Genomic DNA, 27,759 nt, shown 5'->3' with positions numbered 1-27,759 from the left:
CTTCTGTCTTTCTCTGGGAAACCCTCAGAATAAGTAGAAGGGAGCAGGACCTCTTCAGGGGGTTCACAGGAGGGGGACAGATATATAGGTCATGTAAACTTCCCAAACAGTTTTGGGGAAAAAACACAACTCCTTAAATACAATTCTAAGGGGAAGCTTCTTTATCCATAGAATAGTAAAAGGTGTTGCCAACTAGTGTGACCCACTTGGGCAGTTTTGGGAAGGAGAGCTGTGCCTCCCTCCCCCTCACTCCCCTATAACCCATGATCATGGCTTTCATATTTGTCTTGATTTGTCCAAAGTGACAAGAAGGTCATTACTCCAGCTGACTGACCCCTCCATCATGCTCAGGTCGCTCTGAGGTCCACTGTGTGCCCTGACCCCCGCACCCTTGTGTTTGTAGCACAGCCTGGGGGGAAAGCAGGTGGGTCAAGTGCCCCCTTGGCTGTGAAATCGAGCAATAAAACAGATACTGTATCTTAGTCCCTACAATGCCTTTGCTTATTTCTTAGCTCAACACTGGAATTGGAGAGGGATGCAGTTAACAGCCCCAGGACTTTAGTTACAAAGATGTATGTGCCTTATTGAAGGAAAGTTGACCCAGATTGACGGTTTTGATTCTTCTTCACAACCATTCCAAGTTAACTTCTGTTAGCCATGTGGTGCAGGTCCTCCTGTATCTTTTCCTGCGTACAGACGGACATGTCTTGAGTTTCACTGGAGCCAGGGCCTAGGGGACACATGAGCCCAGAGGGGACCCTGCCATCCTGTGGTCTTGATAAGTCAGTTGTCAGATGGCCATGCAGGGGGGTTGCCAGGCTGGGCTGGTCCCAGCACTCTCAGGAGAATCTGGTTTGGGAAAGGTGCAAAAAAAAACCAAACAAATAGTCTAAGTATTGCTTTATTCATGTTGCAACACTTAAATGTTGAGAATAAATAGAAAAGTAGGAATTGAAAATGAGGAAGAAGAAATGAAAGATGGGTGAATGGCCTCAGAAGAACAGATGGATTGTGCTTCGTCACGCAGCCTTGGAGACTGGAGGGTAGCTGAGCCTGGGGGGATGTCTCCTGCCCCCGGGAGGAGTTGGGGTGGAGGTGGGCCTCAGGGTGTTGGGTCTGGGAGTGATGGACAAACCTGAGGGCTGGTGTGTCCTTTATCTGATGTTCTCTAGCATGAAGTTAACCATGGGCAGAGCCGTAGCTCTGATCTGAGCTTGTCGTCCTGTGGGTCTGGCAGTGGTGGCATTATGGTGGTATTGATGTCCCCACTGTCCCCACCCCGTCCCACCCCTTTGGTGAGGATACACAGGAAAGACCACATGCTTTCCACCATGTGCACGGGTAGGAGACTTCCCTCTGCTTTTATTCAGGGACCAGATCATCCTACCTTTCCTGGTGCCAGAGCTGGAGACACAAAGATGCCCCTACGGGCAGGTTGGTCTGGGACCCCAGAGGTTCCTGGTAGGACCTGTGTTACCAGCTTGGGACATGCTCTTTCATCTTTACTTTTCCAGTGATGCTTAAGCCTTTATGAATCTCACATCAATGCCTTCCTCTTAGATCACCCATTGCCTGAATGTCAAGAGAATTCCAAGGGTCAGTTCTTCCCAAGCTGGACTGGGACACCAGAAAATGAGGCATGCACACTCACTGTGGTGACCACAAGTGTCACTGATGAGAGTCCGCTGGCCTGCCTGCGCCTGGGGACACATGCGTAGGGCTGCGGGGTCACCCCACTCTGGGCCCTGGAGCTGCGCCCCTTGGCTGTCACTGGTTCAACCTTCCCTCCCTGGAGCAGGACATCTGCCAGGGTCCTTGGGGGCTTCTGTCAGCTGTTCCCTTGGACCTGTTGATTCTAATCTGGGCCAGCCACCAGGGTGTCTCTGCCGTTCTCCGGGGTAGGGGAGGGCGCGGGGCGGTGGTGGTGTCCCCTTCAGTGTCTTTCCTGCCATGTGCCTGCTTCAGGGCCATCCCAGACTACCCCCATGGTTGCCCCCAACTTCATCCTCCGGTTTCCTGTGCAGACAGGTCCACCCTGCCCCCTGGAATCCAGAGAGAGACAGTCTTTGCTGAACCTCAGTCTCTGCTAAACCTCACACAGCAAACCCCTTTCCCCATCTGGAATAGCTTGCTGCTCTTAATCTCACAGTCATAGCCAAGGGATTCTCCCATAATAGTGAACATCTGTTCTCTGTCTCTAGCTTAGACTCAAATTCTCTATCACTTCATGTTAGAATAGTTACTTTAATATGTTAAATATATATATACCAAGAATCATAGAAAGTAGATGGTACTACCCTTCACATACCCCCTTGTATTAATACCAGCCAGCATCCCTACACGAGAAAAGGGCCACTCAGTGGGGTAGTTGGAGGAGAGTTTACGAAAGGCTTGTCTGCCAAGGAGGGAGAAACTGAGTGGAGTTAGGTGACTGAAGCCCCAGCACGGAGCCTGGCCTGCAGCAGGTGCTTAATCATGAGGTACTGATCTGCACAGGTGAAACCTTCACAACAGTTGCACGTGAGACCTGGCGGGGTGGTTCTTGGCTATCTTCAGAGAGGCGAAAAAGGTGACTTGGCTGGAAGCCTGTGGGCTTGTAAATGTAGTTCCCAGACCTGACTTGAACGCTTGGGAAAATGAGTGGAGATAACCCTCTTCTGAGCACTAAGGGCCAGATGTGACACTGGCTCCTACAAATGCCCCCTGAGTTATCTCACTCACCAACAGACATGTTCTTGTGGGGAGAGGCCTTGTTTACTTAATGGTGGCAAGCTTGGGCCCTGGTGTTCCACAGTTCATGTGTCTTGACGTTTCTAGGTCTTGAGTACACACATACTTGTCTGAACATAGCCTACTGCATTCATCAGGGTGGTTTTAATTGCAAATGATAGTTGTAACTCAGAACTAGCTCAGAGTTCATTGGCTTATGTAACTGAGAACTCTGGAAAGGCTTCAGGCATTGATCCAGATGCTTAAACTGTTTTCTCTGGAATATTTCATCCCTTGATCCTGTTTTCCTCTATTTTTGGCTTTTTGGCATTTTCACATTTCAGCAGAGTGGCCAAACAGGAGGCTGTAAGTTATGTCTTAGTAACTTGGTCATCCAGGGAAGAGGCCCCACTCCCCCCTGCCCTTCTTTTTTGGCTTAAAGCGCCACACACACATTTGTTATTGACAGTTTGGGAGGTCACTCTCACTGAAATAAGTTTTCAGCAGGCTGCATTCATTCTGGCACCTCTAGGGAAGAATGCGTTTCCAAACCCTCTTGTTTTTTAACTTGAAGCATAATCGACCTGTATTAGACTTAACACTGTGTTAGTTCCAGATATACAGCAGGCTGATAAAATATTTTTAAATGTTACAAAGTGATCACCAGAAGAGCCTTTTTGATGCTTCCCACAAAATCCCACATTCACTGCTTCTGACTGACCCATCTTGAGCCCTGTGCTGCTCCCTGGACCAGTCACCATGGCTGGGAGGGTGAAGTGTGTCATCCACAGGCTTAGGCCATATGGTTCTGGGGAGGGGGCGTGGGTGAAGACAAATATCCTTCCAGTAAAACCTCAGGGACTCTCAGGGGTACAGGAGGTCATACAGGAACCTGTCACTCTCCTGGTTTTCCAGATTCACTGGTGTGGCGTTTCCCTCCTCTCACCTCCCAGACTTGACTCCCTGCCAGCATAGAGGCCTCCACACAGAGCTGCCCTGCCGTGCTCTCTGCCTCTCCGGAGCTCTTGACATCTGCCCTTTATGTGGAATGCCTTCACTGTTCCTCATTAAATAAGCCCATTCAGCTCAGCGCAGAACTCTCATCTCTGAAGGGCCTGGTTTCTTGGGTGCAGAGCCAGTGCCTAGCTACATGGGTAGCCTCCCTTGGAAATCCCAGACAACACACAATCCTAGACAGGCTTTTTTTTAAGAAGAAACAATTCAGGGACTTCGTTGGTGGTTCAGTGGTTAGAACTCTGCACTTCCACTGCAGGGGGCACTGGTTTAATCCCTGGTTGGGGGACTGAGATCCCACATGCTATTTGGTGCAGCCGAAAAGAAATTCACATACCGTAAAATTGACTCTAAAAGTATAAAAGTGGATTTACCAGCTTTGGACATTGTAGGTGGATAGAATCACACAACCTGTGGTCTTCCACTGACATAGTGTAGCGTTTCTGAAGTTTATCCCTGTGGTAGCCTGTATCAGAACTTCTTCCCTTTTATGTTTGAACAACATTCCGTCATACGCACAGACCACATTTTCTTCATTTCTGTCAGATGATGAATGTGGTTATTTCCCCATTTGGGTAATTATGAATACAGTTGCTGTAAATGACACGAAAGCTTTTTTTTTCTTTTTTTCTTTCGCTGTCCATGCAGCATGCAGGATCTTCACTCTCCCACCAGGGCTTGAACTCACGACCCTGCACTGGGAGTGCAGTCTTAACCACTGAACCGCCAGGGAAGTCTGGAAAGCTTTTCTCGTTAGGAAAGTGTGACCTGAAGGACAACAGCACCAACTCATGCTGCAGACCCTGCTCCCCAGGGGCCAGAGGCTCCACAGCTACATGTTGGGTTGAGACCACACTTTCTCTAAAGGGATGGTGGATGTGGCAGGAGGGTCAGGGGAAGGAAGGGGCTGGTGAGGGACATGAGGGGCATCCCAAGGGGCGGGGCAGGCGAATGGGGAGCAGGAAGCTGAGCATGGGGAAGCCATATGGAGAGTAAGGCCTCCTAACCGATGCTGTGGGTTGAAGTCACGCTCTGCCAGAGCCTGGCGTATTTCCTCCTCCCTCCCCAGATACTCAAAGCATCAAGCAAAACCTGCTCTTTCATCCAGGGCCCCCCACCTGGGAGACAGCTGCACCAGCACCCTTGCATGCCATCCTTCCAGCCAGAGAGCCAGCCACCCCTGGGTGCCTCCCTCTTAGGAGACTGGGCTTGGAGACAGACCCAGACCCCAGCTCACAGCACAGACCTGGCTCAGGAGGTGCCCACTGTAGATTTATTAAAGACCACAGAAGAGACAGTGGAGCTTCTCCCCAATGTGAAACACAGCCCTTCTGGGAAGAAAGAATACTCCTTGTCCACAAGGGGTTGATCAGTGAGAAACCACACGTAAGGCACACGGCTGGTGGTGACCTCTGTGGCAGAAGACGTGGGCAGGCTTGTTGCGCCGTAGGATTCACCTCCCAGTTTTCTCTCGGTTTCTAGGTCTAGCGTGGGGGTGAGGTGCAGAGTGCAGGGCCACGGGTTGGGGGTGGTCTCCCAACATGTCCTCCAGGGCTGGATCTTGGGCCCCCGACTGCCTGGTCCTCGCTTCCTCCACTGACCCGTCATTGCCGCCGGGGCTCACACCAGGGGGATGGGGAAGGAGGCACAGGCCGCAAGGCCGCACATGTTCTTCCCGCGCTCAATGAGGAAGTACCTGGGCAGAGGGAGGGGCTGAGGCCTGGCCAAGATCTGACTCCAGGGGCTAGGCCCTCCCATTTATTCACAAAAGAGTAGCGCTGGTTTACTGGTCTCCAGGAAACCTCTGACTTGGCCACCACTTGGCCACTCTCCCATTATTCTGTCCCTGCTTCACTTCTCTCCAGGATCTCCTGAGGGCCCCGTTCTCAGCCTTGCCTAGCTGGTCTCATGTTGGGGACCCCTCCTCAGATGAGGACATCAAGTCTGAGACTTGGAGAGACACAAAGTCACATTGAGATACATCCCCAGGCCACCTGATTGCATCCCCTTCTAGAAGGAGGGGCTGTCTACCATTGGTAAATTCGTTCCTCTAGTTTTTCTCCCTCAGGGCCTCCTAGACATGGCTGAATCCCAGCTGGGCCCTGTGTTGTGGACTGTCTCCTAGCGGTGGTCACAGAACCCACTGAGCTAAACGGACTCCTGTGCCTGGATACACAGTCATAATCTGGGGTCTGGGATGGGAGAGGGGCTGCTGGAGGGTTCTTGGGGGGTGTGAGGGTTACATCCTCAAATTCCCCCCTTTCTGGCCTGGGCTAAGCCTCCGTTGAGCAGCCCCTTCTCGGAAGCCACACTGAGACGGAGGAGACACACACCCTCCCTCCCACCGAGGGCCCCCCAGACCTGGGCAGTCAACATCTCCCTCTCGGCACACGGGACCTAGAAGCTGCTTACCCCTTCATTCCCCACTGGGGGCCCCAAGAGTTCTTCACGATCCAGTAGGGTATCCCTTTCTCTTCTCCGTACCCAACAGCCAACACTGCGTGGTTTACTTTATCTGGAGTCTTATGACAGGAAGTACTGGAAAAGGAAAATAAATAAAGGCTTGAAAATACGGAAAGGGTGGGATTTCTCTGGTAGTCCAGTGGTTGAGACGCTGTGCTTCCAATGCAAGGGGTGTGGGTTTGATCCCTGATCGGGAACCTAAGATCCCACATGCCACGTGGACAAAAAAGGATGAAAGGATAAAAGATGATTCAGTCACACCCAACAAGTGATTTAGAGCAATGTTTTCCAGAGTGGGGACTGGGAGGCACTGAAGGTGCTGAGTTAACGTTGGTTTAGTCACAGGGCAGGAGAAGTGTTCTCTTCAGCCCCTTGGGTTCTGTTGACCCAAAGGAGCGAGATGTAGCATGGAGCTGGCTGGGCCTTGACACCTGATGCTTTCCAATAAGGAGTGAGCCGCCCCCCTCTGCACCTTCTGAGGGCAGCAGTGTCCAGCTAGAGCTTCACATGACACTGCTTTGTTGCCACTGTATTTAATTTTTACGATTACTCTGTATTTAGGGCAATTATACAGGCTTCTCATTTAAGATAGTGAACTAGTTCTCATGAGGAAATTCTGAGAATTTCAAGCAGATGAGCTGCAGTGGTCATGCAATCATTCAACCGATATGTAACTGAGCTGTTGACACGTGTCAGGCCTGAGGCAAGGTATGGGACACCAGCAGCTGTGCTCCTGGATTTAGGAAGCTCCCTTTGGCAAGGAGCAGGTGGGCAAAGAGGCTGGTTCTATACAGTGACAACTGGGGGGCTGACAAGAGCCCAAGGGAAGCAGACCCGACCAAGTGGGAACAGAATGGGCAGGATGTGGGGGCAAGGAAGGCTTCCCCGGGAAGGTGGGTGCTCAGTGGAGTAGAAAATGGCACCCTGCTCTGGTATTCTTGCCTGGGAAATTCCATGGGCAGAGGAGCAGGGTGGAACAGGGAGGACGTGGGTGGCTCTGATGGGATTTGAACTTGGAGAAAGGACAGATGCTAGAGGCTCCCCGGGCCAAGCTAAGACGTGAGACAATGGGTGTGTGTGTGTATGTGTGTGTGTGTGTGTGTGTGTGTGTGCAGAAGTGGTGTGGCGAGAAGGGTGTTCAGAAGCTGACTGGCTCCGGGTGAAGGGTGGACCATTAGTCGGGGCACAGGAACAAAGCAGTAAGGAGGCAATGGTGAGGAGAGATGCAGGGAGAGAGGACATGTTTCTGAGCAGTGATCATGCAGCAGCCTCTGATAAGGGGGAGGAGACAGGCAGGATCTGAGGTCCCTCTGGGCCGGCCAGCTTCATGTGGTGGGGAGGCCCTTGCCTCTCAGGGTCTAATGCTCAAGAGACCCGCTAGCGGAAGGGGGCTTGGAGACTCAGCAAACAGCTGGCCGTGGAGTTCAAGGCATGTGTGAGAAGACAGCAGAGGAGAAAGTCCTGGAACACTCGCATTTAGGACTGGCCAGACTGCAATTGAGGCCACTGAGGAGACGCCGGGCAGCGACCGGAAGTGGCTGCACTCACTCTCATTGTAAAACAGGCAAGAGGAATGGATGAGAGGAAGCCCACGCTACAGAACTCCTTGATGACCCTTCAGCACGGGATTCTGGCATCTGGGAGCAGCTGCTTTCCCTTCCCTGTTTCATATCTTCACAGCTTTGAACACGGGTGTTCATCACCAAAGGCAGCTTGTCTGCTGAGTGAGGCGGAGCTCTGGGTTCAAACGGGGGCCCCTGACCTGCTGTGTGATTCTCCTCCCCAACTGGGGGACTGGGGATCCAGACCCTCAGGGCTGCAGGGCGATGTGATAGGCCAGCAAACGTGGCATGGGTGGAGAAATGGTTAGGCTCGGAGTGAGTCCCGGGCCCGGCCATGGGGAGCTCACCTGCCCCTCCTTCCCTGAGGATGCTGGGGTCCTGCTCACCTGGAGTAGATGCCCTTTCTGTACATCATAAAGTCAGCAGTCACCTCGAAGGCGAAGCTCACGGGGTTGTATAGGGCCACCGCCTCTACCATCGCCTCCTCGTCGTTCTGGGGACAGAGGGGCAGACAGGTGGACACACTGGTCTCTGCCACTTCTCCACCCCACGTGAGAAATGTGGCCCTTTGCCCCAAAGTAGGTAACAGAGGCACAGAGGAAGGAAGAGAAGGGTGTTTTAGACCAAAAAGCTGCCATCAAAGGGGAACTGCCCTTCCTTATAAGCAGAGCCTGCCCTGGACACTTGGGGCTGGTGTGGGGTCCCCTGCCAGGTGGTGCAGTGGTAAAAAACCTGCCTGCCAGTGCAGGAGATGAAAGAGACACAGGTTCGATCTGAGTTGGGAAGATTCCCTGGAGGAGGAATTGGCAACCCACACCAGTACTCTTATCTGGAAAATCCCATGGACAGAGGAGCCTGGTGGGCTACAGTCCACAGGGTTGCAAAGAGACACGGCAGTGATTAAGCACAGCACAGCCCTCTTGTGCGTGAACGGCCAGGATCCTTTGTTTTTTCTTTTTTTTTTTCCTTTGTGTTTTCTATTTGCTTACGGCTCCTCCCCCAAAACCCTGGCTCCCCTATGACCTCCCTGGACCTTGCTGGGCCTCCCTGCTTCGCTCCAAGAGAATCCCGCGCCCTTTGGGTTTGAGCCCAGGGTGCAGTGGGGACTCATTCACTCACTCACTCATGATCACATGCCACGGCCCTCCCGTGTGCCAGAGGCTTCCCGGGGTGCAGAGGTGAGTGGGACTCCCCTGTTCCCATCCCCAGGACCCCTGCGCCCACAAATCTAGTCTAAGGAGCTTTCATTGTTGTTTTTGGTAGAACACGGGTTAGAAGTCCGTGAGCAGATAAGGCTCAGATGGTGGTAGAAACAAGACCTGGCAAAGGACCGTGTGCCCGAGAAGGACTCAGCCCCGTCAGCGTGGGGTCGGGTGGGGCAGGGGGAGGAAGTCCGGGGCCTCCTGGGGCCGCAGCTTTGCTGCAGACAGCCATGGTTGGAGCCGCCTGTGCTTGTGCTCAGTCTCTCAGTGGCGTCGGACTCTCTGCGACCCCCTGGACTGTGACCTACACTGGTGCGGGTGACCATTTCCTCCTTCAGGGGATCTTCCCAACCCAAGGCTCGAAACCGAGTCTCCCGCACTGGCAGGCGAATTCTTCACCACTGCGCCACCTGGGAAGCCCTGAGAATTACCTGGGGGGCTTTAAAAAATCCCAGTGCCCAAGCTGCCCCCCAGACAATAATGTTAGCATCTCTGGGGTGGGTCAAAGGCAGGAGGATTTCTTAAAGCATCTGTTCTGGGAACCACTGGGTTACCATGAGCTGAGGAGGCCATTGCCCTGGCTAGAGACCTTGGGGAGTTGAAATAAGGAAGAGCTGAGGCCAGGGCTCTGCTGAAGGAGGGGCAGGCTGAAGAGGTCGGGGTACCAGCCTTGCTCAGTCCTCTCTCCCTGGAGAAGGGGCAGAGACCTGGCTGCAAAGGGCAAACGACTGCCTGGAAAGCAAGCTGCTTCCTTCCCTGTGCTCAGCAAAGGCCTTGTCAGGGCTGGTGAGACCAGGAAGGCCTGCCCATCAAGAGGCAGTGGGCGTCATGGGGCTGGCCATTCCCATGGCCAAGGAGGGCTGAATGCCCATGCTGGCCTATTCCTCAGGGTCTGCACGTGTCACAGACAAGTTTCTCTTGGGCACCAGGCAAAAGGGATTGGATTGACCACCAATCCACCTCTTAATGGGCTTCAAATGGGCCAGAGTGGGTCAGACCCTGGGAAGTGTGTCTAAGAGAAACCGGCTGTTATCTCAAGATAAATGTATCATAGTCAGAAACATCCCAATTAAAGGTTCTGGAATGCCATGACCTCTGTTTCAATCCAGCTTACACTTCTAGTTCTGCAGCCCTGGTCAAGTTACTTAACCACTCTGAACCTTTCTTCATCTATAAAATGAAGGCAATAATGACCCTTATCTCCTAAGGTTGTCTTGAGTCTACAGGAAATAACACAAGTTAAGTGGTTAGTACACTCCTTATGGCAGAAAGCAAAGAGGAACTAAAGAGCATCTTGATGAACGTGAAAGAGGAGACTGAAAAAGCTGGCTTAAAACTCGACATTCAAAAAATGAAGATCATGGCATCTGGTCCCATCACTTCATGGCAAATAGATGGGGAAACAATGGAAATAGTGACAGGCTTTATTTTCTTGGACTCTAAAGTCACTGCAGATGGTGACTACAGCCATGAAATTAAAAGACACTTGCTCCTTGGGAAAAAAGCTATGACCAATTTGGACGCATATTCAAAACCAGAGACATAATTTGTCAACAAAGGTCCATCTAGTCAAAGCTATGGTTTTTCCAGTAGTCATGTAGGGATGTGAGAGTTGGACTATAAAGAAAGCTGAACACTGAAGAATTGATGCTTTTGAACTGTGGTGTTGGAGAAGGCTCTTGAGAGTCCCTTGGACTGCAAGGAGATCAAACCAGTCAATCCTAAAGGAAATCAACTCTGAATGTCCATTGGAAGGACGGGTGCTGAGGCTGAAACTCCAAAACTTTGGCCACCTGATGTGAAGAACTGACTCATTGGCAAAGACCCTGATGCTAGGAAAGATTGAGGGCAGGAGGAGAAGGGGATGACAGAGGATGACATGGCTGGATGGCATCACTGATTCGAAGGACATGAGTTTAAGCAAGCTCCAGGAGTTGGTGATGGACAAGGAAGCCTGGCGTGCTGTAGTTTATGGGGTGGCAGAGTCGGACACATCTGAGCAACTGAACTGAAGTGAACACTCCATAAACTGCCTGTTTACTACTAGTGCCGACTGCCTGGCACGTACTTCAATTAGACGGAAGCTACTGTTGGGACTTCCCTAGTGGCCCAGTGGTTAAGAATCCATCTGCCAATGCAGGGGACATGGGTTCAATCCCTGGTTCAGGAACATAACTCATGCCATGGAGCAATTAAGCCCAATGCACCACAACTACAGAGTTTGTGTGCTGCACAAACTACACAACTGCAGAGTTTCTGTACTGAAGCTCATGTACCTAGAGCCTGTGCTTCATAACAAGAGAAGCCACTTCAGTGAGAAGCCTGTGCACCACAACAAAGAATAGCCCCCACTCACTGAAACTGGAGAAAGCCTGCGTGCAGCAATGAAGACGCAGTGCAGCCAAACATGTGAATTTGGGGAAAAAAAAAGTGAACCAGACTCATAGCCACAGATTCATATATATCATTTCACTGTTAAGTACAAGTAATCTCTGAGTGACTGTAATTTAAAGTGTTTAATATTGGGACTTCCTTGGTCATCCAGTAGTTAAGAATCCGCCATCTAACACAGGGGACACAAGTTCAGTCCATGGTCCCACGTGCCACGGAGCAACTAAAACTAAGTCCGAGCACCACAACTGCTGAGCCCACATACTGCAACTATTGAAGCCCATGCTCTGCAATAAGAGAAGCCACTGCAACGAGAGAAAGCCAGTGTGCAGCAATGAAGGCCCAGTGCAGCCAAAAATTAAAATAAGAAAGAATGAAGACTTGTGCAGACTTGGGCCAGGACCAGAGCACCTGACCGCCGACTCCTGCTCTGTCCCTTCCAACTTACACCCTGTTGCCATCACGGTGACTGACATTCATTGATAATCAAGAACTTTTCAATCAAAGGGATGTGCTGCCCAGAAAGGCTGCCATGCCATGCCCCTTGGCAACTGACAGCAGTGGAGGCTGCCACCTGATCAGGACGTGTTCCCCATCGCAGAGAAGGGTTGTACTCACCAGTGTGATGTTGGCTACATCCTTGACAAAAGCAATGGCCTTACTGGGCTGGTACTTGCAGTCACCGTCCTGTTCGGGGGGCAAAGGTCATGGGATACAGGTTGGGGATGCTCATCCCGCCCTCGCCACCCCGTGCAATTTGATAACATTGACAAAGCAAAAGCTACAGGTACCAGGACTTGGGTGAGGGGGATCACTTAGGAGAGAATCAGAGGCATCCTTGTCCCCGAGGACATTACAGTCCAGTGGGAGGAGACTGTACTGGCTTTGGCAGAGGTGGGCTCGAGTGGCCCCTGGTGGGAGCACGAGGAAGGGGCCTGACCCAGTCCAAGGAGGCTTGCCGAGAGAAGGAACCAAGTAAGAGCCTGCACGGCAGGGGAGGGAAGGCCAGTCTCAGTCCAGGGAAGATGACCAAGAGGCAGGACACATGCAGGGAAGAGCAAGCCCCTCTGAGACGGAGAGACAGTCAGGATGACAATGCAGGACCTGAAGTTTAGGAAGTAGCAAGCGGTTGGGTGGGAGCGGAAGGTTTCCAAGGGGAGAGTGAAGTCGAAGACAAGACTGGGCAGACAGATTTGGGCAGAGGGACTTGGAAGGCAGGCTGGAGACTCTGGAGTTTATCTTGCAGGCCCTGGGAAGCCTTTGAAGAGTTCTGAACTGATTGTACTCAGAGCTTGGTCTGAGAGGCCACTCTGGCAGCCCCTGGGGTAGGGTGGTCCCAGGACAGACCACCCTCAGGGATCCAGGATGAAGGAGGACCAAGGGCTGAGGTGGGGAAGGGACACAGGACAGACCAAGGAGCAGAAGCAAGAAGGTCTCTGTGGGGGGAGGGTCTGGGCAGGGGGATTGCCCTGAGAAAGGGACACAGGTAGCCAAGAGGTTTTCGGAAAAGGTGGTGCCTCCCATTGTTGGGAGGGGAAACACCAGAGGAGAGTCCTGGGTTTGGGGGAAAGTCAGGGTGCCCAGCCGTGCACAGGTGGGGCTGAGGTGAGAGCAGGGGAGGCCCTGGGCCCAGGAGCACTGTCTGCACGGACACAGAGTGTAGAAGCCCATAGATGGCACTCCGGTGCACCCTCAGCAGAAGGTGCGGGCCAGGCCATGAGCAGAGATGGTGCTGCCATGGACAGGGCGAAGAGGCCCCAGGACAGCTGAGCACTGGAGCTCAGATGATCAGAGGAGGCGAAGGAGTGAACTTGAAGAGACAGCACTGAGGATTCAGGAGGGAGTAGGAGTCTTCAAGAGGGTGCACGGGAGGGGTGTGTCCTGAGGCTGGGAGAAGAACAGAAATGGGGGCCCTGCAGACTAAGAAGATGGAGCCCAGGCTAGGAGAACAAAGATGGGGGGAACCCAGGGGGGCCCTGCAGACCAAGAAGATGGAGCCCAGGCTGGGAGAACAGAGATGGAGCGCCCTGCAGACCAAGAAGATGGAGCCCAGGCTGGGAGCACAGAGATGGAGGGCCCTGCAGACCAAGAAGTAGAGCCCAGGCTGCCCGAGTTACCTGGCCCCTGTAGGGGTAGGTGTCTTCACCCATGATGCCCTTGTTGTACCGGATGTACTCGAAGGCCTGGCTGGGGAGACCCCTGCAAGAAGCACACACAGCTGTGCCTACCTGGGACCGGCCCTGATAGAGGTAGGGCCTGCAGGGGCTGGGGCATGCCAGACGTCTGCCCTGGCGGGGCTGGAGGGCTGTGGTAGTGATTTCAGCCCTGAGTCCCAGGATGAGCCTGAGCGTGGTTCCCTGCAGGAGATCTCTGTGCTGGCTGCTGCTGAAGCAGGACTCACCTGGGAGAGGGCTGGGCTGCTGGGAGGGGGCGGGAGGCAAGGCTGGGAGCCTGCTCTGGGGGTACATGAGGGGCCTGGCTTTATACCTGTGTGCACAGGAAAGGTCTTAGAGCACTGCACATGAGGAGATGAGGGCTGGAGACACTGGGAACCATGAGTCAATCCCTAACAACCCGTTTGAAGAATAGGCCAGGAGGTAGGTAGACAGACTGGGAGTTTTGGGTTAGCAGATGCAAACTGGTATATCTAGGATGGATAAACAACAAAGTCCTACTGTATAGCACAGGGAACTATATTCAATATCCTATGATAAACCATAATGGAAAAGAATATGAAAAATAATGTATGTATGTGTATATAACTGTTGCTGTTCAGTTGCTAAGTCATGTTTGACTCTTTGTAACCCCATGGACTGCAGCATGCTAGGCTTCCCTGCCCTTCACTATTTCTCGGAGTTTGTTCAAACTTATGTCCATCGAGTCAATGATGCTATCCAACCATCTCATCCTCCGCTGCCCTCTTCTCCTCCTGCCTTCAGTCTTTTCCAGCATCAGTGTTTTTTCCAATGAATCAGCTCTTCGCATCAGGTGGCCAGAGTATTGGAGTTTCAGCTTTAGCATCAGTCCTTCCAATGAGTATTTCGGGTTGATTTCCTTTAGGATTGACAGCTTTGATCTCCTTGCTGTCCAAGGGACTCTCAATAGTCTTCCCCAGCACCACAGTTCAAAGGCATCAATTCTTTGGTGCTAAGCCTTCTTTATGGTCCTACTCTCACATTGGTACATGACTACTGGAAAAACCATAGCTTTGGCTATACGGACCTTTGTCAGCAAACTGATGTCTCTGCCTTTTAATATGTGTATAACTATGGGGTTGCAAAGAGTCGGACACGACTTACTGACTGAACAACAATGATGTGTATAACTGAGTCATTTTGCTGTATGGCAGTAATTAACACAACACTAGTTCAACTAGACCTCAATAAATAAATAAATGGGCCAGGAGAGCAGGCCTGGCAAAATACAGTGTTTCTGCCTGAACATGGCACCTCATCTATAGAAAAGCTCCTTCACATAGCCTGCCGAACTGGGGCAGCCAGAGCTTTAGAGTAGGGGAGCCCAGTCTCCTGGCCACGGACCGGTACCTCCTGTCATCATTAACATTAGATTAGAAATAAAAGCACAATAAATGTACTGTACTTGAATCATCCTGAAACCATCCCCACTTCATTTCCCTCCCCACACCCCCAGTCCATGGGAAAATCGTCTTCCATGAAACCAGCCCCTGGTGCCAAAGGTTGGGGACTGCTGCCCTAGAGAATTCGCAGACAGCCGACCAGACACCTGTGTGTGGGTCTTGCTCCTGCAGGACGATGAGCTTCTCATTCTGTGAATTCTTTTGGCCACTCACCCAGAGGCCCGGGTGGTGGATGAGGCCAAATGTGCTGAGGGGCGACAGCCAGGTGACAGCAGGGAAGAGGACAGATTCTGGGAGCAGACAGGCCGGGGCCTGGCGTACAGCTCTGCCCACTCCAGCTGAGGGACCTCGGGTACGTGGGGTGACCATCCTCTAAGCGGGGCCAACCAGGACAGAGTCTCAGCCCCTCCTAGACCCAAAAGAAGTAACGCCGGGAAATGAGAAGGGGCTCTAGGCCTCCCCACCCCGGTCTGGGACATACCCTTTGCAGCCGTGGTTGTTGAAGTTCTGGGCACAGTCCACCAGCTGCTGCTCAGCCTGGAGAAGGAACACATGCCCGGTGAGCTATGTGTTCACCGGGAGAGCCCCCACCTCAGGGCCCCCTAAGCCGACCACACGCGCGGCCCCACCAGCTCTGGGTCAGGAGGATCAGGTTATACTCCCCCAGGGCAAGGTCCATCTCTGTGTCCGAGGGGCCAGCCCAGAGCCAGCGCCTTTTGGGGAAAAGCTTAGTGATGACCTGGCAGCCAAGCCAGCATGTGAGAGGGTGAGGAGGGGCCTGAAGGGTGCATGTAGGTGGGCCCCCATGGTGCCATGTGGGAGGGAGGGGACAGGCCTTCCCTACTCCTGGGCCCTGGTGGCCCTTGCCAGTCTAGCCCTCTCTTCCCCCGCTTCCCTATGCAGGACGCCGTGGTCTGACAGTCACCCCTTGCTCTGGGGGCTCTGGGGGTGAATACACAGGTCCCTGCTCCCCCCTGCGGAAGATGACCAGCCTGGGAGGGGGTGCAGCTCCTACAGGGCTGCCTCCCAGGCAGGCTCTTCTTCCTGAAGGCCCTGGGTTCCCAGACCAAGGAACACCCAGACCCACTCAGGAATGAGCCTCAGTCCTTCCAAACCATCAGGGGAGGTTTGCACACCAAATGTCCGTGAGACTGGACACAAAGTCCAGCTGACATGGCCACTGTCATCTAAAGCCCTGAAGAAGCCTGAAGGCCTGGCCTGCCCTACCAAGTCAGGGTTCGGAGCCAAGCTATGACCCCTGCAGGAGGAGACCCTGACCTCATGGCTGCCCCACATTCCACCCCGCCCCGTGGCTGGTCACTCACCAGGAAGGGCAACTTCCCCGTTGCTATGGCGACAGCAGACTCCAGGGCCCCGGTGGTGGAAAAGGTCCAGCAACTGCCGCAGCCGCCCTGGAGGCGAGAGTGGAGAAGGGGAGTCATGACCTGGTCCCCTCAGGCTCTTGAGAACCTCAGTGGACCAAGCCCCAACTCACATCTGTCCGTGCTGATCCTCACAAGCCCCAAGTGGCTGGCATCCTTCTCCCCATGTTACAGATGAGAAGACTGAGGCTTGTAAAAAAGGGGCAACAGCAGCTGTGCACTCCCCATCTGGCCCCTTGCTGACCAACCCCCGCTGTCCTGCAAGGGCCGGAGTTCCTCCCGACTCCATTCTGTGCTGTTCTACATGTCCTACTTTTTTTTTTTTTTCCTTTTATTTTTATTAGTTGGAGGCTAATTACATCATTGCAGTGGTTTTTGTCATACATTGAAATGAATTAGCCATGGATTTACATGTATTCCCCATCCCGGTCCCCCCTCCCACCTCCCTCTCCACCCGATCCCTCTGGGTCTTCCCAGTGCACCAGGCCCGAGCACTTGTCTCATGCACCCAACCTGGGCTGGTGATCTGTTTCACCCTAGATAATATATATGTTTCGATGCTGATCTCTTGAAACATCCCACCCTCGCCTTCTCCCAGAGTCCACAAGTCTGTTCTATACATCTGAGTCTCTTTTTCTGTTTTGCATATAGGGTTATCATTACCATCTTTCTAAATCCCATATATATGTGTTAGTATACTGTAATGGTCTTTATCTTTCTGGCTTACTTCGCTCTGTATAATGGGCTCCAGTTTCATCCATCTCATTAGAACTGATTCAAATGAATTCTTTTTAATGGCTGGGTAATATTCCATGGTGTATATGTACCACTACTTTTTTTCTTTCCTTGCACCACGAGGCACAGGGGATCTTAATTCCCCAACCAGGCATCGACCCACGCCCTCTGCAGTGGAAGTTCAGAGTCTTAACCACTGGACTGCCTGGGAAGTCCCTCTGGTTCTGAATCTCCTGCTGGTTTCTCTTCTTCCCACTGCTCCCAACAGAAGGACGCACTAAAGTCCTATTTCCAGAAACTTCTCTCTCACCTTTCCCCCTCCAACCTCACCCACAGTCCTGTTAAACTAACAACTTCCCAGACCCCACTTCAGCCCTGACCTCTGCCCAGACCCAGACCACCTGTCTCCTAGAGGACCCCAACTGTATACACCCCAGATACCATAGACCCTGTGTGTCCTGCCCCAGCCATCCATCTCCCCATCCTCTACCATGATCACGGCCACTGAGCACTCTCCTGACACCTCACTGGGGCCAGGAGTCAGGTGCTGGAGCCTGCCTGCCTACTTCAGACCACAGTCATGCCCCCACCCACCATGTGAGCTGGGCAAGGGGCGTCTCTCCACCCTCCAGTTTCATCACTTGTAAAACAGGAACTACCATGCTTGCTCCACGGAACTGTCAGAAGCGCAGATAAGATCCTCCCAGTCCTGCAGTTACCCCACGGGTTCAGTAACACCAGCTGCTGTTAGCATCTTTCTCTCATCCCCATCTTTGTCTCTTTTCCGCCCTTCACTGGCTCAACCGTCCATAGACTACTTCTGAAACGTCTCCTAAGATCCTTTCCTCACTGTTCTTGTCCACTCCTCCTCGCCTGTCTCCTGGAAAGAGCCTTCACTCTCCCCCCATCCCGTCTCTTCCTCTCAAATCCTTCCCTTGGCAGCGGGAGGGGAGGGCCTGATCAGAGTATCTCTGGCTGGTCAAGGAGGTGGGCTTGGCCACTGAAGAAAGAGACAGAGCGGGTCTGAGCCGCCAGCCCTGGCCTTGAGCGGAGACCCACTTGCTTTGCACCTTCAGCGTCTCCTCCTCTGTAAAGTAAGAAACTCGTGAGGCTGCTGAGCTAGTGTCAGATCCTGCCGCCACACCTGTAACCATATGGTGGCTACAGTGAGAGAACATACACACCCACAGGGGTGACTATCTTGTTCCAGGCCCTCTGCTCAGCGGTCTCTCTCCTGCCTGATAGCTAGCTAATTAGAGGACCCAGAACATTCTTGGCAGACCTCTGTTTCTTCCTTGCCCAGAGGGTGAGGGGGTTCAGGCTTCCACATCGAATACCTGTTGGGCTTTGAACTGTCCTGGGATTCTTAGATGATTTAAAAGCCACCTTGGGGTCTTGGGGGAGGGGACTGACTTCATCCTATCCCTCTGCTGGAGCAGAAGCTCGTTTTGGCTTCTTGGTTCTGGTTGAACCGTCTAGATCACTAGGCAGACTCTGGGAATCCAGGGAGCCTGGGGGCATCATGGCTGCATCACATGGGTTTCAGGAAAAAGAGAAAATGTTTCTCATGGTGAGTTTCAGTGGAAAGCCAAGTGCTACCAGGAGGGGAACCTTCACCCTGTGTTTCCTGGGAGCAAGAGGTGGGAAAGCTTCTGAAGATGGCCACTGCACTGTCGCTTCCAGGGACACCAAGCCCAGACTCTCCAGGACCCAGCAGCATGTGGGACCCTCCAGCCAGCCACCCAGCGCTCAGCTCTCAGCGCAGGACCGTGCCACCACTTGCCTTGCCTGGCATGCTGTGTCCTGCAGGAGGCGCTCTTCAGAGCACATCTGCAATGCTGGGTTCCATGCTGTTCCTTGACCACCTGCAGCTCCCTTGAGGGAGGCAGAGGGCCAGGGAGGGGCTGGACCTGGTGCCTTGTGGAGTGGACGGAGGACAGGAAGAAAAGACGTGTAGGAATGGGGTCTTGTATCCAGTTACAGAAGGGCACAGATATTTAGGGTGACTGTAGGAAACACCTAGGGTCAGTGGGGAGCTTTAGACAGTGCAGTGGAGCGGGAGGGAAGGGGTACACTTCAGCCCAGAGAGGAACTACATCCATAAAAACAATGACCTCCTGGCCTTTTGGAGGAAGGTAGCTAGAGAGATAATGAAAATAATGGAGTGGGGGATATTACTCTTTGTGTTTCGGGATTCTCTTGAGTTTTTCTTCCTGGCATACTGTCTGAGAATGTGGCTGTTTTGGAGGAAAAACTGGGGACCATCACGCATACCTGATTTTTCACTGGTGTGACAAAATTTCCCTTTTTTCGCCAGTCCATGGAGGTTGGGTAGGGACCAGTACCTCGAAGGTAGTTACTTTTGGTGGCTGAGCAATTCTGAAATGACAAATTACAATTTTTTCAGGGGGGAAAAAACCCATTTCTGATGGAAAAGTATGTGATTAAAATAGTCACAAGAGAATGAGAAAGACTATGGTTGTCAGAGCCATCCTATTGCACCCTATGAGTTCCAAATGCTAAGTGACAGGTCTTTGGGGGGCTCAGGTTGGGGCAGTTAGGACAGGGAGGGCAGATTTAGCAAATAAAAATACAGTTCACCCAGTTAAAAGTTGAATTTTAGATCAATGATGAAAAAGTTGTAATGTACATCCCATGCAATACTTTGGATATGACTTATGCATAAATAGTATTCATTGGGACTTCTCTCGTGGTCCAGTGGTCAAGAATCTGCCTGCCAACGCAGAGGACCCAGGTTTGATCCCTCTTCCAGGAAGATCCCACATGCTCCGGAGCAACTAAGCCCAAGTGCCACAACTACTGAAACCCACGCACCTTAGAGCCTGCAACAAGAGAAGTCACTGCAAGGAGAAGGCTGTGAACCACAACCAGAGAGTAGCACCCACTTGCTGCAACCTAAGAAAGTCCCCTCAGCAAACAAAGACTCAGCACAGCGGAAAAAAAAAAAAAAAAAAGCCAAACAGAAAAGACTCAGATTTGGTCTCAATGAATAATACCCACCTGAGGCTCTGACCAAAGATACTTGCGTTTTAATTCAGCAAAGCTCATGTCTGAAAATTGATTCAGTCCCACTGAAAAAAGAGAAGGCAGAACAGTAAATAATCAAACAAAAAACAAAACAAAACAGAGGTGTTCAGTAGATCACTAATAAAGAAACAGAAAAAATAATGAAAACGCATGTTCCCTCATGTCCTATTTACAGGCCCTTCAACTTGGCTCCTTTAAATTTTTAAACGGAACGGACACAGTTGAACTGTTTTAAAACAATTTTTTAAATTTATTTTTTTATTGAGGTATAGTTGATTTTACAGTTGACCCTTGAACAACATGGTTTGAACTGGGCAGATACACTTATACGTGGATTTTTTTCCAATAGTAAATACTACAGTGCAACATGATCCCGGGTTGGTGTAAACATGGGATGCAGAACTGTGGATACAGAGAAAGTGCACATATGGAGGAAATGCATATATGGAGGGCAGACAATCAGTTATACTCAGATTCTCAACTGTGCAGACAGTCGGTGCCTCTAACCCCACACTGTCAAGGGTCAACTATAATTTACTACACCAAGGTCAGCCTGACTGTGCTTCGGCATTCCCTGGGGAGCTTTGCAACAGTACCAGTGTCTGGGCTGCACCCCAGAGATGCAGACGTAGTGGGCCTGGGGTGGGGCCTGGGCACCCATTTTTTAGATGCCCGGTTAGTAGGTCTGGTGAACATCTGGGTACAGAACCACCACCTGTTACCTCCTTCAGTCTTCATAACCTGGCAGGGGGTGCCTTATGATCTCCACTTGACAGTCAAGTGAAACTTCAGAGCTGTCAATGCCCCCCAGGGTTGACACAGCCAATATTAGGCAGGAAAGAGGTTCAAACTGAGGTTTCCTTCCACTTCATGCTTTTGCCCACGTTACTCACTTAGTCGACAGTGCCGTCACTTCTGAGTCCTCAATGTATGTAGCGTGTGTTTCTAGTCAAACGAACCCAGACTGAAGGCAGATGTCCTAAGGAGCTGCTCGTAAGTCCAGAAGCACTGCTCCCCTCGGCAGCCCAGGGGCTCAGTGTCTGGGCTGGACCCTCAGAAGGCAGGAACACCACAACCCTTTGGAGGGACACCCTAAAGTTACAACCCCTTGAATCTCAGAGAACAACAGCAGAGCTGGAATGTGAGGTTGGCCAAGCCCAGCTTCAGAGCCTGGGTGGCTGCTCTCCTCTTGCCCTGCTCCCAAGCCCAGCGGACCCTGTAATCATTCATTTCTTTCCAGATCTGAGCGGCTCCCTCCTCCCAGGGACAAGTGGCTTGGAGGCAAGGTGTCCCCACGTACTTTTAAATGTGTGGTTCCTGGCGTTGTGGGCGTTGATCTCCCTCAAGTTGCTGGCAAACACCTGCAGCCTGTGGTGGTATTCCTCTGAGCTGTATTTCTTTTGATGCTGAAACAAACACATCAGCAATAAGTCACGGAAACAGGACGCTGCTCACCAGAGGGTAACGGTTTTGTCTTTTAAGAGGAGGAATGGAGGTCTTCTTCCTGCCATGATTCTCAGGCCAAAACTGTATTAGAGGTGGGACACTGCCCTGGGTCTCTGCACAGCATGGGGAAGTTTATATAGGAACCCCTCTGCCTCCAGGGGCCTGTGGTCAGAATGAAGCCTATGCAGCTGCCGTAGAGTCTGTCAGGAGACCAAGGAGGCCAGGCGAACGACCTGTCACGCTTAGGTCAGCCCTGGACGCCGCCACTGGCACTAGGTCAAGTTCATGGCAGACATCACCATTTTTCAAAAATACGCACACCAGTGTTTTTCGATTGATTTTGCAGGCAGCTACACAATGTGATTTGAATACAAAAAATGTAAATGAATCTGAAGGTTTCCAAGGCTGCTAGCCAACTTCACCACTGGGGACCAAACCACTGTGGGAAGGAACTCACTTAACCAAATCTTTTTGCAGTGTTTGACTCATCCCCATGTGAGAAAGACCCAGGGGAAGGGGGCTGGTAATTCCTCCTTCATCGTCTCAAATCTAGGACAGATTGTTCTAATAACAGAAAACAGTGAAACGAGAAACTTCAGAAAGAAGAAGTTGGACACTGACCTGCACCATCCATAACTGAAAGTGAAACTTCTCTGCAAAAAGAAGAAAAAAAAATTAGGTCTGTGTGCCTTGTGGTCACGTCTATACCCAAGTGGGGCACAAGAGAACTGATTCGCATTTTAATAAACTGGGTTAAATTTAAAGCACCAAAAATGGTGGTATATATGGCAGAATTTGAAAAGGAACTAAATTCTTACTGCTTTTGTGCTCCAAATTAATTTTGAAAAAGTACATGCCATTAACCTATGGTATTAAAATCAGGATAATGGTAATACTTAGTGAGGAGTCAAAGGGGGCTTGTGGGGTGCTGGTAATGTTCTGTGGCTTCATCTGGATGCCAGTTTCACGAGTATGTTTAGATGACGAAAATTCACTGAAATGCATATTTAATGATTTGTGTTCTCTTCTGTGTCATATTTTAAGAAGTTAATTTAAAAACCTATATGCCGGGATGTCCCTATTGATCCAGTGGTTAAGACTGTAGTCCCATTGCAGGGGGTTTGATCCCTGATTGGGGAACTAATCCCACATCCTGCATGGCGAGGCCAAAAATAAATACATAAAATAAAAACGAAAGGTTTGAATTTAACAGAGAGCTAGTTATTCATGATAACACAAATAAATACTTTAAAAACCCTTATATACCCTGTGTCAGCAATTTTTTTAAAAGGGACAGATGGTAAACATCATAGACTTTGCAATCTCTACAGTCTGTTATAACTACTCAACACTATCCTCGCGTGTGAAAATGAAGGGGTGTGACTGTTTCAAGAAAACTTTACAAAAACAGTCTGCCTAGTTGTTTGTAGACTCTTCCTATATCCACCCTTGTACATTTTTAAATGTAAAATTGCATTTCAAATTTAAATAGCTGCAAAGGAGGTACTCCAGTTTATTGCAATTCATGACATTTAAAAATACAACTGTTCCATCGTATTCAAAGGATGCTAGCCAAAGAATTCCATATACCATCATGACGTGATACCCACTATCAGTAACATGAACAAGCCCTTCTATAAGAGCTGAATATTTCATACAGTTTCTTTTTCTCCTTGAACCCCCATCTCCATCCACGTCTCACAGAATTTTATCCTAAGGGAGCATCTGTTTAATTTATTTTGGGGGGGCTACATTGCAGGGCATGTAGGATCTAGTTTCTTGACCAGGGATCAAACCCATGCCCCCTGCATTGGAAGTGCAGAGTCTTAACCACTAGACCACAATGGAAGTCCCAGGGAGTATCTGTTTATACTTAATTGCTCTAGTATCCTTTTATGCAGTGACAAGCACAGAAAGTATAAATTTAAATTACTGTTACTCCTGGTGACCCATATATCTCTGGATATTATAAAAGTTCATTCTGAATGAAGTCATCATCATTATTAAGACTCCAACTGATTAAAAACATGTCAAATATATTACACCTAATGAAAAGTAATTGTTAAACATAAAAAGCAAACTTGCATTGGAGAGGCATCTCTTAATGAGGTAAATTAAACTTAATTAACAATGCCCTCCCCATGGATTTATATATTCATGAGTGATCATTACCTGTTTTTCTGAATGGGTTAGCATTAAATCGGATCTTTGTCTCAGCCCTTTCAAAGGGTTGAGAAATTCTGCTTAGATAAGCAGGATTGCTTATTGCTTCTGGGAACAGAAGGCAAGTTTTAGAGCAAAGTCACGCAATTCCTCCTACTCCTTTCTACACCCTCACATCACATGGCACTCTACTACTAAACATTATTTCTAGGACCCCAGCAGCTGACACTTGGAAGTAAAGGGTGTGGAAATGGATTTACTGTCTGTACTGGTATCACTTGGTACTTTTCTGTGTTCCTCTACTGGTCCACGGGCTTCCCAGGTGGTGCAGTGGTAAAGAATCCGTCTGCCAATGCAGGAGGCACAGGCTTGATCTCTGGGTCAGAAAGATCCACTAGAGGAGGAAATTGGCAGCCCACTCAAGTATTTTTGCCTGGAGAATCACATGGACAGAGTAGCCAGGCGGGCTATCATCCATGGGGTCACAAAGAATTAGACACAACTGAGCACACACATGTGTGCCACCAATTCACACCCTGCAGTTGGAAGATCACAGTTGTGTGGAATTTAGCTCTCCCCTGTGGGTCATAGATCTGTTCCAGAAACCAAGTGACAGCCATTTTTCCTGAGAAAGAAATGCACATTTCTCCAGGATATGCCCTGCGTGGGGTTTAGAGGACTGCAAATCTTGGTTAGCCATTATAGCTGATGGCTTCAGAAGTGAAAAAGTGAAGTGAAAGTTGCTCAGTTGTGTCTGACTCTTTGCAACCCCATGTACTGCAGCCTGCCAGGCTCCTGTGTCTGTGGATTTCCCAGGCAAGAATACTGGAGTGGGTTGCCATTCCCTTCTCCAGGGGATCTTCCCAACCCAGGAATCAAGTCCAGGTCTCTTGTATTAGCAAGCAGACTCCTTACCATCTGAGCCGCCAGGGAAGCCTGATGGCTTTAGAGGAAGACAGGTCTCAGCTTAGGACCAGGGCTTGAGACAGATGGAGTTTAGGACAACTGACCAATGTTTGCCTGCAGAGGTTTCAAAAGCTACAAACAGGTGTGAAAATCCAGCACTACTTCTCTTTCGTTGGAGGTCAGAGGGAGAAAAAGCCAGAGGTGGTCTTGGGGTGGGGCCAGAAGGACATCTGGTGATCCTTGCACACTAAACTCAGACCCATTTCAGTCCATTGTGACTTTTGGAAGAAAGCACACATCCTTTCTTTATGTGCTGTTTCGGGGAGCACATGGTACTATCTAGAACAGGGGTTAGCAAACTCTGACCTGCCACTTGTTTTTGTATGGTCCATGAGCTAAGAATGTTCACGTTAAAAAAATTTTTTTGAAAACCACATTGTGTAGCACTTTAAAATCATCTGAATTCAAACTTCAGTGTGTCTAAGTAAAAATTTCTGGGAGCACAACCGGCTCATTCATTTACATACCGCTTTTGGTTGCTTTCAGCACAGAATTAAGCAGCTGATACAGAAGACTGTGGTCCACAAATAGCCTAAAATATTTACTATCTGGCCATTCACAGGAGAAGCATGCCAAACCCTACTCTGGAAGAACGGCTTCCAGCACCAGCCCTCCTCCTCCACGCAGGCCACACGGCCCTGGTTTGCAGGCAACTGGGTTTCTTTAAGTTGGGACAGAACTGAGCTGGGCGTCCTCCCGGGTCTGCAAGACTGGGGGGCTTCCTTGTATCAGTGGGTCTGGAGAAATGAGGCAAGATTCTAGTGGAAAAGATTCAGCCTCAGGGATCTTTGTCCTATCCCCAGGCTGCTCTTTGGCTACAATTCTTTGTCCTCAGGGTGAGGATGCAGGCGGTCTTGGAAGGTCAGAGACTGTGGGTGGTGGGTTGAGGCTGAGGATGGTGGGCAGTGGGCAAGGTAGGAGGGCCTTCGGGAGAGCCTTTAGCTTGGGGAGGTGGCTGGATCTGCAGCACCAGAAAGAGGTTAAGAGCAGCGGGAAGCTGGACTACTCAGCTTCCTGAGTGGAAGCCCTGAGGCTGTACAGGGGAGCCCTGGGGCTTGACCTTGGGTCCTTGGAACAAACAGCCTCAGTTTTCAGGGGCTAAATCTGCTATGGCTCTGCACAGTCATTCCTTGAAAAGGCAGGTCCAACCTATCCACAGGCTCTCAAGGCACCCCTGGGGACGTCCCCTGTGCCCAGTCCCTGGGAGCTGCCAGAAAAGGCTGGAAAGTCCCTGCTAGCTTCTGGCAGGGGCAGATCCGGGTCCTCTGAGTCTCCAGGTACGGGGTGGAGAGCAGAAGGGGCCACTGGGGCGTTTCCTCTCAGCACCCCTGAGCAAGGGGGGGGGCCCTGGGCACCTATCCATCGGCTCCTCGGGTCCCGCAAGACGCTCACCCTCCAAACCTCCCCCTTCTCCAGCCTACATTCCCCACCCAACACAGAGGCCACCGTTCCTGGACTCCGGTCCCGACCCACAGAGCCCCAGGGCCTCGGGCCTGGGACGTGCGCTGCCCGGCTCCTCCCAAGCGCGGAGTCCCTACCGCCCAAGTTCTCCAGAGTTTCCGACCTGCCGACTCTTCTCCGCAGGCACCCCGTCCCCGTCCCCGGAGTCCCCGTACCTAAAGAGCTCACGGCCAGCTCGGCGGCGCCGCAAGCGGGGGCGCCCAGGAGCCAGGCTCCCGCGCAGAGCAGCGGCAGGACGGCCCACATGGCGGCGGGCTGTGACGGCTCGGCCGGCGCACTGGCTTGGAGGGCAGCGGGGCAGGCGGCCAAAAAGTGCTCGGGACGGCGGGAGGGGCGGGGCCGGGCGGCCGGCGGGGCGGGAGGAGGGGGAGGGAGGGGATGGGAGGAGGAGAGGAAGCGGGGGAGGAGGACGGGGGAGGGGTGGGGGGTGCAAACAACCCGGGAACCCTTGCTCCTGAGAGATGGTGGCCTTCGACTTCCCTCGGTCTCAGTCGCCTCCTTCTTACCCTCTTCTCATCGTCCACCTCTCCTCCAGGGACATCACTCCCCTTTCTTCTCCTCTGCAAGGAAGAGCGAGTTGGACCACTCAGTCTGCAGAGGTCCTGCCCATCTGCTTATCTGCCAGGACTGGCCGGATGGGCCCGGGTGGTGCCTGTCCTCAGCCCAGATTCCCCATATCCCGACCTCTCCTCACGCCAGGGCTCCCATCTCCCACCCTCATTATTCACCTTACCCTGATGGGCCCTTCACACTTGGGATGAACTCAAACTAGAGCAGTTTGACCGCTGTTTTTATGACTTTGTTCCAAACCTGCAAGCCCCTCCCCCAGGGAGTTTTAGTCTTTCTGTTGAGAAAGTCATATTAGCAGCTGTAGGGCCATTTTCTCTATTCTGCAAATCTGAAAAAAAAAAAAAAAAAAAACAAGAATAGGATGTGTAAGAGTCCAGGTGTGACAACAAAGAAAACTATAAGCAAGGTGAAAAGACAGCCCTCAGATTGGGAGAAAATAATAGCAAATGAAGCAACAGACAAAGGATTAATCTCAAAAATATACAAGCAACTTCTGAAGCTCAATTCCAGAAAAATAAATGACCCAATCAAAAAATGGGCCAAAGAACTAAACAGACCTTTCTCCAAAGAAGACATACAGATGGCTAACAAACACATGAAAAGATGCTCAACATCACTCATTGTCAGAGAAATGCAAATCAAAACTACAATGAGGTACCATTACATGCCAGTCAGGATGGCTGCTATCCAAAAGTCTACAAGCAATAAATGCTGGAGAGGGTGTGGAGAAAAGGGAACCCTCTTACACTGTTGGTGGGAATGCAAACTAGTATAGCCACTATGGAGAACAGTGTGGAGGTTTCTTGAAAAACTGGAAATAGAACTGCCATATGACCCAGCAATCCCACTTCTGGGCATACACACTGAGGAAACCAGATCTGAAAGAGACACGTGCACCCCAATGTTCATCGCAGCACTGTTTATAATAGCCAGGACATGGAAGCAACCTAGATGCCCATCAGCAAATGAATGGATAAGGAAGCTGTGGTACATATACACAATGGAATATTACTCAGCCATTAAAAAGAATTCATTTGAATCAGTTCTAA

General features: G+C 51.1%; 1 protein-coding gene across 3 annotated transcripts; it reads right to left on the bottom strand.

Annotated features, from left to right (window-relative positions):
• Positions 1 to 479: 479 nt before the first annotated feature.
• On the bottom strand, positions 480 to 26,411 carry CTSH (cathepsin H). 3 transcript variants are annotated; one of them, XM_070478263.1, is made up of 12 exons: positions 26,296 to 26,408; positions 22,172 to 22,203; positions 21,405 to 21,510; positions 20,078 to 20,148; positions 19,331 to 19,435; positions 16,265 to 16,351; positions 15,421 to 15,476; positions 13,459 to 13,540; positions 11,960 to 12,028; positions 8,135 to 8,241; positions 6,136 to 6,261; positions 480 to 849 (listed from the first exon to the last, which is right to left on the bottom strand). In XM_070478263.1, exons 1-12 carry the CDS (start codon positions 26,384 to 26,386, stop codon positions 840 to 842), a joined length of 942 nt encoding a protein of 313 aa, XP_070334364.1. In that variant the 5' UTR covers positions 26,387 to 26,408; the 3' UTR covers positions 480 to 839. The 3 variants fall into 3 exon arrangements, with proteins under 3 accessions (XP_070334364.1, XP_070334362.1, XP_070334363.1); XM_070478261.1 differs by lacking the exon at positions 480 to 849 and adding an exon at positions 886 to 4,491 and having other exon boundaries at positions 26,296 to 26,411; XM_070478262.1 differs by lacking the exon at positions 480 to 849 and adding an exon at positions 4,983 to 5,419 and having other exon boundaries at positions 26,296 to 26,406.
• Positions 26,412 to 27,759: the final 1,348 nt, after the last annotated feature.

The sequence above is a fragment of the Odocoileus virginianus genome, chromosome 16 (assembly GCF_023699985.2).
Source record: "Odocoileus virginianus isolate 20LAN1187 ecotype Illinois chromosome 16, Ovbor_1.2, whole genome shotgun sequence".
Taxonomy (NCBI): domain Eukaryota; kingdom Metazoa; phylum Chordata; class Mammalia; order Artiodactyla; family Cervidae; genus Odocoileus; species Odocoileus virginianus.
This window is presented reverse-complemented; position numbering and strand designations above follow the sequence as displayed.